Source organism: Oncorhynchus clarkii, chromosome 32 (genome assembly GCF_045791955.1).
Source record: "Oncorhynchus clarkii lewisi isolate Uvic-CL-2024 chromosome 32, UVic_Ocla_1.0, whole genome shotgun sequence".
Classification (NCBI taxonomy): Eukaryota; Metazoa; Chordata; class Actinopteri; order Salmoniformes; family Salmonidae; genus Oncorhynchus; species Oncorhynchus clarkii.
The window spans coordinates 21,020,601-21,033,354 of NC_092178.1; the positions used below are offsets into that span (position 1 = coordinate 21,020,601).

The 12,754-nt window shown below is 42.9% G+C and overlaps 2 protein-coding genes and 1 long non-coding RNA gene across 4 annotated transcripts in view; 1 reads left to right on the forward strand and 2 right to left on the reverse strand.

Annotated features, from left to right (window-relative positions):
• Nucleotides 1-1,331, reverse strand: part of LOC139392248 (unconventional myosin-Ig-like) — a 72,636-nt gene extending 71,305 nt beyond the window's left edge. Inside the window, exon 1 of the mRNA XM_071140096.1 lies at nt 505-1,331. Coding sequence (XP_070996197.1) covers nt 505-1,052 — 548 coding nt within the window. The 5' untranslated portion in view covers nt 1,053-1,331. The remainder of the gene's footprint in view (nt 1-504) is intronic.
• Nucleotides 1,332-2,602: 1,271 nt separating this feature from the next.
• LOC139391818 (N-myc-interactor-like) lies at nt 2,603-5,892 on the reverse strand. 2 transcript variants are annotated; one of them, XM_071139385.1, is made up of 4 exons: nt 5,246-5,429; nt 4,940-5,028; nt 4,740-4,829; nt 2,603-2,731 (listed from the first exon to the last, which is right to left on the reverse strand). In XM_071139385.1, exons 1-4 carry the CDS (start codon nt 5,421-5,423, stop codon nt 2,681-2,683), a joined length of 408 nt encoding a protein of 135 aa, XP_070995486.1. In that variant the 5' UTR covers nt 5,424-5,429; the 3' UTR covers nt 2,603-2,680. The 2 variants fall into 2 exon arrangements, with proteins under 2 accessions (XP_070995486.1, XP_070995484.1); XM_071139383.1 differs by lacking the exon at nt 2,603-2,731 and adding an exon at nt 5,824-5,892 and having other exon boundaries at nt 2,938-4,829; nt 5,246-5,441.
• On the forward strand, nt 5,344-10,411 carry LOC139392388 (uncharacterized). Its single transcript, XR_011629666.1, has 2 exons — nt 5,344-5,543; nt 6,320-10,411. It is a non-coding gene; the product is annotated as an uncharacterized lncRNA (long non-coding RNA).
• Nucleotides 10,412-12,754: the final 2,343 nt, after the last annotated feature.

Here is a 12,754-nt window from a genome sequence, read left to right on the forward strand (position 1 = left end):
ACGTATTCTTGACTTACAATGCATCTATTTATGTGACCGTTTCTATGGTGATAGCAACTAACTGAACATTACAAGTTCATATCGCAACCACTGAAGGTGGGCGGGAAAGTCAAACCAGAAATGACTCATCCTTCTCCTTTTCCTGTCTCTCTCTCTCTCTCACGTTCTCTACAAGTCAACTTCTTCACAGTGGTTCTTGTACAAACAAAGAGTTTATAACACTCCTATAAGAGAGGCCCTGAAAAGTTGCCATTGTTGTGAGGCTGATGAGTACACACTCTCTGACAACAGAGCTCTCAAATATCAAGCTGTGACATCACAACCCTACAAGCACACAAACAGACAGTTTGAGATAACAGATACATATACAAGATTTGAGGGCCCACAAAGTCATCAGTAGGTGTCCCCATGACAGATTCATCTCCATCCCTGTGTTACGGACAGCTGCTTCCTCCTCCCCTCTACCTCATTTCTACCAGAGGAGACTCTACAATCAGGACTTACCTTAACTTCAGATTCTCCATAAACTGCTCCATGTTCACCTCATCCAGAAGGACAAAATCTGACTTCCCAAACTCCAGACCCTCCAGCTCCGCCATCCTGACGGACAGACAGATAAACAGAGAGGAAGGAACGAACGAGGACTGAAGAGACAAGAGAGAGAAGTGAAGGCAGGCAGACAAGTGCTGCTGGGGCCCGGTAGCGTGCTGTGGGTGTGGCGTAAGTCTGTTCTTTTGTGGTGTGGTGGATTCTGGGATGGTGTGCTGCTTAGTCAAGTCACTGAGGGCTGTGGTCGGCATGCTGCAGCACGTCATCCTCTCAGTGGTGTGTGTATGTGAGTTTGTGTGTGTCTGTGTGTGTGTGTGTGTGTGTGTGTGTGTGTGTGTGTGTGTGTGTGTGTGTGTGTGTGTGTGTGTGTGTGTGTGTGTGTGTGTGTGTGTGTGTGTGTGTGTGTGTGTGTACATGCGTGTGTGTGTGTGTGTACATGCGTGTGTGTGAGAGAGCTGAAGGCACACACTGGTTGAATCAACATTATTACATTGAACCAACATGGAATAGATGTTTAATTGATGTCTGTGGCTAGTGGGAGAGTGAGTGTGTGTGTGCGTGTGTTGTGTTTGTAGCGGGTATATATAGTGTACATAACAGGACAGAGAAGAGCTATCATTAAATACATACAGCACTTCTGCATCCTCCTTTTCCTGCCACAGGCCTCCAGACCTCCTTGTTTCCGTGGGAGATAGACCACAGCGAGTGAACCATTGCAGAAGCTCTCTCAGGCTCTCCCTCTCACTGTCTCTTTCTCTCTTTCCGCCATACTTGCGTGTATCTCCATCTTTTGAGCTCTCTCACTCTCTCTTTCCTTCTCTATGTCTTTCAGCCTCCCTTTGCATGCCTCTTTTTTCTGTTAAGACATCACATATTTGACAGAAAATAAAAACAGAACAGAGACACATAGGCTCTCTCCACTGCCAACCATGTACAGTTAATCCTGTAAATCTGCTGTAAATTTGAGAACAACGTTCCCTTATCTCCTGGGAAGGATCAGGGCATTTCCTGCTTCTGACTACACAGCAGCATTCATCATCCCCCTGGGGTTTGTCATGAGCTAGACATCAGGCTCATCCTTATCAGACATTAAACCACATCATAATTGAAGGCAAAATATTTCTGTAAAATTTGCGGGATTGACCGATTCCTGTGTAGACAACCAAGATTTCCACTCTGTTTCAACAGTATGGTATTTCCCAATGCAGGACAGGTAATCTGGCTCCAGACATGAGTCAGAACGTATGAAGAGCAGTCTTCTACCAACCTCTGGAAAAGGATGGTGATACATTGTGAGGGGGTGGCATCAGTGTATGAGAGGACAAAGAGGGATTCAGTCTTTGTCAATATTGCCAAATAATAAAATGTAGTTAACAAACAAAATCTGTTTTCTAACATTTCAGTCAGTGTACTTCTGTCAGCCTGAGTCGCAGCCTTAGTCGTTGGTGGTCATCTAACATCTTACATTTGAACTCAGCTATTTGTTTTTCTACGTGTGAACCAACGTTGTTTGGGAAACAGTGTATGATGAGGCAATGGACCTCAACATAAAACCTCATAGCACTCATTGGCTAGGAGTGGTTTTTGCTTCTCTAAAGCTGCGTTTACACAGGCAGCCTCATTCTATTTTTCCACTAACAGTATTTTTTTAACAATCAGATTAGCTCTTTTGCCAGTAATTGGGGGGGAAAACGGAATTGTCTTGAGTGTACAAAACATTATGACTTAGACTGACCAGGTGAATCCAGGTGAACCCTACAGTATGATGATCCCTTATTGACGTCATGTATTAAAACCACTTCAATCAGTGTAGATGAAGGGGGGAACAGGTTAAAGATTTTTAAGCCTTGAGACAATTGAGACATGGACTGTGTGTCAAGAACTGCAACACTCCAGGAGTCAACATGGGCCAGCATCCCTGTGGAACGCTTTCGACACCTTGCAGTCCATGGCGAATTGAAGCTGTTCTGAGGGCAAAAAGGCGGAGTTGCAAGTCAATATAAGGAAGGTGTGCTTAATGTTTTTTCATAATATTAAGAACATGCCCCATTACCTCATAAGTATCATTCCATAGACTGCACTACCACTCACCCCCTCCTAACCTGCTTATCTCTGATCAGCACTTCCTCTGTCAGTGTGCCTTGTGTTCTGTCATGTCGACTGCGTGGGGCCGCCTCACATCCTGTGTAGAGAGGGGGGGATGGCTGTGTCAGTGAGCACTTCCTCTCTCATCTGCTTCTGGCTCCATCATCACACAACATGACACTCTGAGTCCAGAAGTTACACACACAGAATCAGTCTGACAAGAAGCACACAACCAGATACTAAGGCAAAAGCATAGAGGCAGACTGATATAGTAACAGAATTAAGTGGAATGTGGAGTCAATGCCAATTCTAAAGAGAGAATATGTTGATTTTAATCTATGTGAAGAATTTAAATTAACACATTCCATGACAGTTTCCACAAGTGATTGAATGAGATCATCCCAGAATAGGCAAATTGTTCCAAATAATCAACACAGATAGATTATGATTAATCATTAGGCTACATTGAAAGTCTACTCCAGAAACGAATTGCGTTTTCATTTGCATAATTTATACAAAACCTTTCGAAAGTGATTTAGTCTCAAACACAATGAAAATAATAACAAATATCACAGCAACAAAAAATTTTTACAAATATAATACATTTGTCATACTCTTTAACCCTCAATAAATATAAATAAAATCAACCACATTTATTAACAAGAGTAGTTTCAAAACAGACCACAAGAAAGAACATATTAGAATCTGTCATAATCAATTTTATGCCCCACATCATGACATATAAGATATTCAAGAAATACACAGTTAAAGCCAATTTTATTATAGGTGTCAGAATGTAAACTAGTGACTTGTTATGGCTTTTTCTTTTTTTTCCCTGATAGCACATCCATCCAACCTGCTTTGTTGGTAGGAATTTTGGGAAGTAATGACTTCTTTTTCATCACTGGCATCTGAGCTCCAGCAGAGGGCCCTACCACATCATCCACCCTTTCTTGCCTCGAGAAGTCCCTCTGTGTTACTCTCTGCTCCTTTACTTTCTCCTGTGAATCAGAGTGACTTCTTCCCCTGTGACTGGGGGTGGATGTATAGGGTACTGGGCTTCCAGCCCTCTGTACAGTCCTTCCATGCCCAGAGTCACCCTGGTACTTTGAGGGGGAGTAATCTGGTACAGCAGCAGACACAGGGGCAGTGTCATGATCCCATGGGATGGGGGCATCCTTCCTTTTGGGCAGACTCGATAGAGAACTGCTTCTCCTGTCCCTTGAGCCCCTGTCCAGTGCCCTCCCTGTTCGCCCGGCTGGTGGAAGTTCTAGGGGTTTTCCCAAGAGAATCTGCATCATGTCATAACTGTCCCTGGAAGGCCCTACAAGGCGGAGAATATCTCCGACCTGATTGACGAGGACAGTAGGATAAACACTATTAAACTTCTGAATCCGTTTACTAATTCTAACCTGCCCGTTGTGATCGATTGTTCCCAGTGGGATTTCTTGGGTGCGTAGTGTTGTGTTGAGTGCAGTGAGATAGTCTTGCAGCTTTTCCATAGCAGCCTTTGGGTTCTTCCCCTCGAGGCTAACAGAACTGATATCGGAACATTCACTAGGCTGCACATTCATTTGAATGTTGTTGCTTACAAGGATTGTATCAATGTCTTTTTTCCTGACGCACTGGGCATATCGGAGCACATCTGCGTCCATTAGGAAGGAGACCACACTGCGAGACCTGCTGGGAGATGGGTTCCTCCTGTGGGTCACATTGGCCCCATACCCTGGTGCCAGAAGACTGGGAGATAGGTTGTCACTCCGGGGGCTGGAGAGGCTACAAGGTGACCCTGAGTCCCGTGAATAGTTGGTAGGGGAAGAAGACTGCAGGACATGTGCAAACTGCTCTCCATTGACTGAAATAGGACTCCTGCTCCCAGCATACATAGGACTCATGTTCCCAGCATGCATTGCAGTGCCATTGGTCTGGTGCATCCTGGTGGATTCTTTGTAGGTCCCAGAGGCATGGCCACTGAGGCTAGGTGGGGAAGGGTTGTATTGGGGCTGGTTGTCTTGGTGTAGGAGCTGCTGCAATTGGGCCTTCACTGCTCTGAGCTTCAGAAAGGAGCCCTGGACAAGCAGCTGACCATGTCGAAGCTCGTTCACCTTAAAGCCATGGATGTCTAGGAGTCGCCGCACCTCTCTGTCATTGGGGAACATTCTCACATCCAGAGTTGCCTTGACTGGCATGTCCACCTGTGATACACATAAAAATAAAACAAAACAAGATAAACATTAGGATTTAATTACACTTGAACAATATGACAATATGATATGTAATACAAGGGACGGGGGCTTTTCCCTACCTCAGGCCTGTCAACTATTCTGACTTTGAGACAAAATTGTTGTTGGTCCACCTCCAACACATGGGTCAACCGCGAGACATGGGCAGCCACTGCAAAAGAGAGAGGGTAGGTTAAAGAAATTATCAAGTATTTGTGGTGGTTTTATGTATCAATAAATTCAGGGGGAAAGAGTAGCCTACTTTAACACCTACTAATATTGTGACATATATTCATTGCATCCATTTTTGTCCCTGATCCCCTTCATGTCTAGTTCAGCCACTGAATATATGTAAGTTACCCCGCCATCAGTTACAGTAGACCGCCTACCTTCTGGTTCCTCAAATATGACAAAGGCCTGTCCTGGGCTATCAGATGGAAACAGCACTCTCTGCACCTCTCCTCCCCCGTTCCGTGGTCGCAGGAAGTGTATAGTGAGCTTGTCAACCATTCTATCAGAGGCAAGGATATTGGGGACGCCAAGAACCTCCACGACTATACCATCCATTGTGAAGTTCTGTCAACACTGGAGGAAGAGATGAGCAACGTGACCGAAGTTGAAACCACATCATGCAAGTAATGGAGACTATAAAGGCCATGTAAGGTGAAAAACTGAATCTTACTGAAAGTAAGCATTTTAACAGTACGAAATATTCCATTCAACGCAATATATTCTTACATTAGATTAACTGTTTAAGGATATGTCAGTTAAGGGGAAGAAGTTCTCCCAATCAATGTTATTTGTTAGGCAATGTTGTTTTAATCCCTGTCAAAGTTTCACACTCGTTTTCCACCAGTTTTTCCTCTAAGAAAACACATAGCAAAGATACTGACGCAAGTTTAGCATTTTACAGAACGTCTTGTGTTTTCCTTTTCCTAAAAATTGTGTAATTCGAACCTAAACTTACCTATCTATCTAGTGTAGTCGTTCGTTCAAAACAAAGGTCGTCACTGTGCATTTCGAGAAAACCGAAAGTGAAAGGTGCGCATATTTCTCACGATAGCCACTATGGGGCGCTGCTTGACTAAATAAGCTATGCCTTCTACTCACAGGGGTTCTGTAGTGTACTGAACCCCTTGTAATAATACATTGTCAAACAAATTCTCTCATTGTTGGAATCATGTCAATGCAATGTAATGCACTCGAGGCTGTTTAAAATATAAACCGAGACCAATAACTAGCGTAATATCTGTTTAAAATGGTATAATGATACAATATATCCAGCGTTGTTGAAGAGACTGCCGGTAGGCCTATATCAACCATCTGAGGGCAAGGTGTACATTGGTCTACTCAAGGTTCATCTTCTAACATACCTTCAACACATTGAGCGGTGACAAGACAATAAATGGTTTATAACATCTGTATTTGTATTCACATTTAGTTTTTTTCTTTATTTATTTCAGTACAAGATCGTAGGGGTTGGTGTCTTTGACCCAAATGTCAATTATGGGGTTATCCAAGAAGCTGAACTTCCCATATCAGCCAACAAGGAAGTTCAATTGAATGAGACAAGATTGGATGAGAGTATCCAAGATCCATGTTTGTTCGGCTGGATTCCATCTTGCTTGAAAAGATCCTGTCGATTCCAAAACAAATCAAAATTGTCAAAGGCTGGTGACCCCTGATTAAATGAGGCATACTAGTGCACTAGTTGGCTAGTTCATATGCACCATTTGAATTTAAATGTATGTGGTTTTAGGGTATAAGTGCCTTGCTCACAAGCACAACAGTTCAAACCAGTAAATCGAGATTCAAACCAGCAACCCTCTGGTGGTAGGTCCATTTCTCTAACCTCTAGGCTACCTCCCAAACTCCTGGGAAGGATATCTGTCCAAGAATAAATCAAGAAGCCCAAATTATACCAAGTCAAAGACAGTCCTGTTATAGGGGTTTTAAACAGGATTGATACAATCCTATTATAGTCTTCAATGATACATGTTAAGTGTAAGCATGTCTGAGGTTTAGCTAACTTAGCCTTGGAAACACTGCAGGGCCTCAAACCATCCCAGTTCAGAGCCACGACAGACCAAGCCTTGCGGAACAGCTTGCGTGTTATTGATATAATATTGTTTTACCAGATAATGAAAAGCAAGAGAAGCCTACGGTAATAGAATTATTTAAACATTCTGAGGCTTTAAAAAAAAAAACCTTTTCAGTTATGGTATCAAGTCAACAATGTAGCCCCACAGTTAGATGTTTTTTTACTGATTACTATTTGGTTTCATTTGACCATTAACAAGTATGAGGTCCTAGGATTGACTTAACTCATTCTTAGGTCAAAAGCGAGAAAGTTTATATACACTGCTCAAAAAAATAATAAGATCCTAGATCTGAATGAATGAAATTTTCTTATTAAATACTTTTTTCTTTACATAGTTGAATGTGCTGACAACAAAATCACACAAAAATGATCAATGGAAATCAAATGTATCAACCCATGGAGGTCTGGATTTGGAGTCACACTCAAAATTAAAGTGGAAAACCACACTACAGGCTGATCCAACTTTGATGTAATGTCCTTAAAACAAGTCAGGCTCAGGCTCAGTAGTGTGTGTGGCCTCCACATGCCTGTATGACCTCCCTACAACGCCTGGGAATGCTCCTAATGAGGTGGCGGATGGTCTCCTGAGGGATCTCCTCCCAGACCTGGACTAAAGCATCCACCAACTCCTGGACAGTCTGTGGTGCAACGTGGCGTTGGTGGATGGAGCGAGACATAATGTCCCAGATGTGCTCAATTGGATTCAGGTCTGGGGAACGGGCGGGCCAGTCCATAGCATCAATGCCTTCCTCTTGCAGGAACTGCTGACACACTCCCGCCACATGAGGTCTAGCATTGTCCTGCATTAGGAGGAACCCAGGGCCAACCGCACCAGCATATGGTCTCACAAGGGGTCTGAGGATCTCATCTCGGTACCTAATGGCAGTCAGGCTACCTCTGGCGAGCAAATGGAGGGCTGTGCGGCCCCCCAAAGAAATGCCACCCCACACCATGACTGACCCACCGCCAAACCGGTCATGCTGGAGGATGTTGCAGGCAGCAGAACGTCCTCCACGGCGTCTCCAGACTCTGTCACGTCTGTCACATGTGCTCAGTGTGAACCTGCTTTCATCTGTGAAGAGCACAGGGCGCCAGTGGCGAATTTGCCAATCTTGGTGTTCTCTGGCAAATGCCAAACGTCCTGCACGGTGTTGGGCTGTAAGCACAACCCCGACCTGTGGACGTCGGGCCCTCATACCACGCTCATGGAGTCTGTTTCTGACCGTTTGAGCAGACACATGCACATTTGTGGCCTGCTGGAGGTCATTTTGCAGGGCTCTGGCAGTGCTCCTCCTGCTCCTCCTTGCACAAAGGCGGAGGTAGCGGTCCTGCTGCTGGGTTGTTGCCCTCCTACGGCCTCCTCCACATCTCCTGATGTACTGGCCTGTCTCCTGGTAGCGCCTCCATGCTCTGGACACTACGCTGACAGACACAGCAAACCTTCTTGCCACAGCTCGCATTGATGTGAAATCCTGGATGAGCTGCACTACCTGAGCCACTTGTGTGGGTTGTAGACTCCGTCTCATGCTACCACTAGAGTGAAAGCACCAGAAAGCACCATTCAAAAGTGACCAAAACATCAGCCAGGAAGCATAGGAACTGAGAAGTGGTCTGTGGTCACCACCTGCAGAACCACTCCTTTATTGGGGGTGTCTTGCGAATTGCCTATATTTTCCACCTGTTGTCTATTCCATTTGCACAAGGGCATGTGAAATGTATTGTCAATCAGTGTTGCTTCCTAAGTGGACAGTTTGATTTCACAGAAGTGTGATTGACTTGGAGTTACATTGTGTTGTTTAAGTGTTACCTTTATTTTTTGGAGCAGTGTATTTAGAAAGATAGAATCCTATTATAGAGTCTTTAATGATACAATATCACTAGAAAATCTACAATTGAAGTTGGGAGTTTACATACACTTAGGATGGAGTCATTAAAACTAGTTTTTCAACAATTCCACAAATTTCTTGTTAACAAACTATAGTTTTGGCAAGTCGGTTAGGACATCTACTTTGTGCATGACACAAGTAATTTTTCCAACAATTGTTTACAGACAGATTATTTCACTTATAATTCACTGTATTACAATTCCAGTGGGTCAGAAGTTTACATAAACTAAGTTAACTGTGCCTTTAAACAGCTTGGAAAATTCCAGAAAATGATTAAATGGCTTTAGACGCTTCTGATAGGCTAATTTACATAATTTGTGTCAATTGGAGGTCTACCTGTGGATGTATTTCAAGGACTACCTTCAAAGTCAGTGCCTCTTTGCTTGACATCATGGAAAACTCAAAAGAAATCAGCCAAGTCCTCAGAAAAAAATTGTAGACCTCCACATGTCTGGTTCATCCTTGGGAGCAATTTTCAAACACCTGAAGGTACCACGTTTGTCTGTACAAACAATAGTACACAAGTCTAAACACCATGGGACCACGCAGCCATCATACCGCTCAGGAAGGAGACGCATTCTGTCTCCTAGAGATGAACGTAATTTGGTGCGAAAAGTGCAAATCAATCTCAGAACAACAGCAAAGGACCTTGTAAAGATGCTGGAGGAAACAGGTACAAAAGTATCTATATCCACAGTAAAATGAGTCCTATAGCGACATAACCTGAAAGACCGCTCAGCAAGGAAGAAGCCACTGCTCCAAAACCGCCATAAAAAAGCCAGACTAAAGTTTGCAACTGCACATGGGGACAAAGATCATACTTTTTGGAGAAATGTCCTCTTTTCTGATTAAACAAAAATAGAACTGTTTGGCCATAATGACCATGGTTATGTTTGGAGGAAAAAGGGGAAGGCTTGCAAGCCAAAGAACACCATCCCAACCGTGAAGCATGGGGGTGGCAGCATCATGTTGTGGGGGTGCTTTGCTTTTTCCAAATGTAGTTACGTTACAGCCTTATTCTAAAATTGATTAAATTGTTATTTTTTTTCTCATCAATCTACACACAATACCCCATAATGACAAAGCAAAAACAGGTTTTAGACATTTTTGCAAAAAAGTAAATAAAAAAACTACTGAAATATTACATTTACATAAGTATTCAGACCCTTTATACAGTACTTTGTTGAAGCACCTTTGGCAGTGATTACAGCCTCGAGTCTTCTTGGGTATGACGCTACAAGTTTGGCACACCTATATTTGTGGAGTTTCTCCCATTCCTTTCTGCAGATCCTCTCAAGCTCTGTCAGGTTGGATGGGGAGTGTTGCTGCACAGCTATTTTCAGGTCTCTCCAGAGATGTTTGATCGCTACAGTCTGAGGACCTGAGCGCTCTGGAGCAGGTTTTCATCAAGGATCTCTTTGTACTTTGCTCTGTTCATCTTTCCCTCGATCCTGACTAGGACTTTTTTGGTTACAACATGATTTCATATGTGTTATTTCATAGTTCTGATGTCTTCACTATTATTCTACAATGTAGAAAATAGTCAAAATAAAGAAAAGTCCTTGAATGAGTAGGTGTGTCCAAACTTTTGACTGGTACTGTATATACGTATCAATGAGAGTACGCTGGTGGGAGGACCTATAGGAGGACTGGCTTATTGTAATGGCTGGAATATAATAAATGGAATGGTACCAAACACATTAAACATATGGAAACCACATGTTTGGCTCTGTTCTATTTGATTTCATTCCAGCCATTACAATGTGCCTGTCCTCTTATAGCTCATCCCACCAGCCTCCTCTGGTATCAATCTATCAATAAGTCTAATGTCATTTGGTATGATAATATTTATTTTTCATATCCATTTTAAATTGTTGCCAGGCATTAGCCTAGATACTCCCTACTTTTTAATTTGGTGTTTTGTATCAGCAAAACACCTACTGTTTTGGAATTGATTAGCTGGGTGTTTATTCTGTATTGATTTCAGAATGTATTCACAACAAACATACATTTAGATTGTGCAAATTCAATAGGCATTTTTTTGTTGATTCATAGTGGAAAGTGACACTTTCCCCACTAGGGGACAGCGGAGGACTGCTGAAGGTGTCTGTTAGGTCACAATCTACACAGTTACCATTTCAGCAACACAGTCCATCCAGAACAATCTCACTGTCTGTGTAGCATACAGTAAGTCTACATATCTAATCTTCCTACGTGTAAAACAAGTCATTCATATGTAGTATGATTAGAATTATATAGAATATCTTGTCTTTCCCATTTTAGTCATTTAATAGAAGCTCTTATCCAGAGCGACTTACAGGAGCAATTAGGGTTAAGTGTCTTGCTCAAGGGCACATTAGCAGATTTTTCACCTTGTCTGCTGAAGGATTCAAACCAGCGACCTTTGAGTTTAGAACCAATGCTCTTAACTGCTAGGTTACCCTCCGCCCATTTACATTTATACTTCCTCTTGACCTTTTTTCAATTCAAATTCAAACTGAGTTTACCATGCATTCTGACCCCAACCCTTGGTCTGTTACACTACAATATAGATAGTTAGATACTGATGCAGTAACGGCTTTGATGGTGGGTGGTGACTGTGGTCTCACAGAGCCCCTTACACAAAGGACTAGCATGGTGGATGACTCAGAATACATCATTAGACAACAACAATACAGCCCATAGACAGAGCTCTGTCATTGGCATAGCGTCTATGATCACAGGACAGGCTATGAATTTCAGCTTTGTTTGTCTATTGAAATGCTGACTGTCTCTCAAGTTGACGTGGTCTGCATGCAGATAGGTTGACCACCAAGCTTGAACGCTTGCATCTGTGTTGGCAGGAAAACACTGGTCATTCATTTCAGGCTCGTCTGTGTCATTGCAGAGCTCAGGAACTCTGTGTTTTTAAAACTAGGCCTAGGGAGGGAGTTCAATGTGACACACAGCATTTATCAAACTATACTGTAAGAGCAATAGAAACGGCACAGCTCTGGACAGAACAATCCGATTAAACCCATTTTTTTTCTCTTCTCAGAAGCATTGTACCCATCTGTGGCAGTGTCCTACACGTGGCCATAATTTAATTCAGTCTGTCTGTGTATAATTTCATTGAAGAAAATCTGCTCAGATTCATATTAATAGTGTACTTGACCTCATGTGTATGTATGTCTGTTGTTTGCATTACATCAGCAGCAATGACAATTCAAGTCTGTCCAGGTTTGAATAGTCGCCCATCTAAAGGACTTTGTCATTGCCTAGTCAAACAGTCTGATACCTGTGTGTATTGGAGGAGTAATGGTTCTGCTTTATGGTAATGATACTGGCAATAGCAATGTGCAGGTCTTTTTTGACTTCGAAGACATCAATGATGATGCCCACACACCTGCAACAAGGAAACGCAGATGTGCAAGTGCATTTTATATTCTGCTTAAAGGCCGGAAGTTCTTCCCATTGACTCTTAATCATCCTGATGCGTGAGGAAGAGGTCAGATTCTGGTATTAAGCTTGTTTAAGACAGAGGATTGGCTTTGGCCCTAATGACGGCACAGCAACCACTGGGACAACCGATTAAGAGCACTGACTGCGTAACCTAGCTACCGAACTGAGTTCTGGGTACTAGTACAATATTTAACTCCTGTAGTCTCTCTCACGGCACCGTGACACAGCTTAGTCTGTGTCAGCAGAGGAGGTTGGAGGTGGTGGGGTTCTTAGAATCAGTTAGAGCAGTGGTATCCAAACTTTTTATAGTCCCATACCCCTTCAAACATTCAACCTCCAGCTGCGTACCCCCTGTAGCACCAGGGTCAGCACACTCTCAGATGTAGTTTTTTGCCATTATTGTAAGCCTGCCACACACACACTATACAATACATTTATTAAACATAAGAATGAGTGTGAGTTTTTGTCAC

Excerpts from the sequence above, each read along its gene's own strand:
- LOC139391818 (XM_071139383.1), bottom strand. The coding sequence starts at position 5,423 with ATGGATGGTATAGTCGTGGAGGTTCTTGGCGTCCCCAATATCCTTGCC. Across the intron at positions 5,029-5,245 it reads CATATTTGAGGAACCAGAAG|TGGCTGCCCATGTCTCGCGG; the intron begins GTAGGCGGTCTA and ends TCTCTTTTGCAG. Across the intron at positions 4,830-4,939 it reads GAATAGTTGACAGGCCTGAG|GTGGACATGCCAGTCAAGGC; the intron begins GTAGGGAAAAGC and ends TGTGTATCACAG.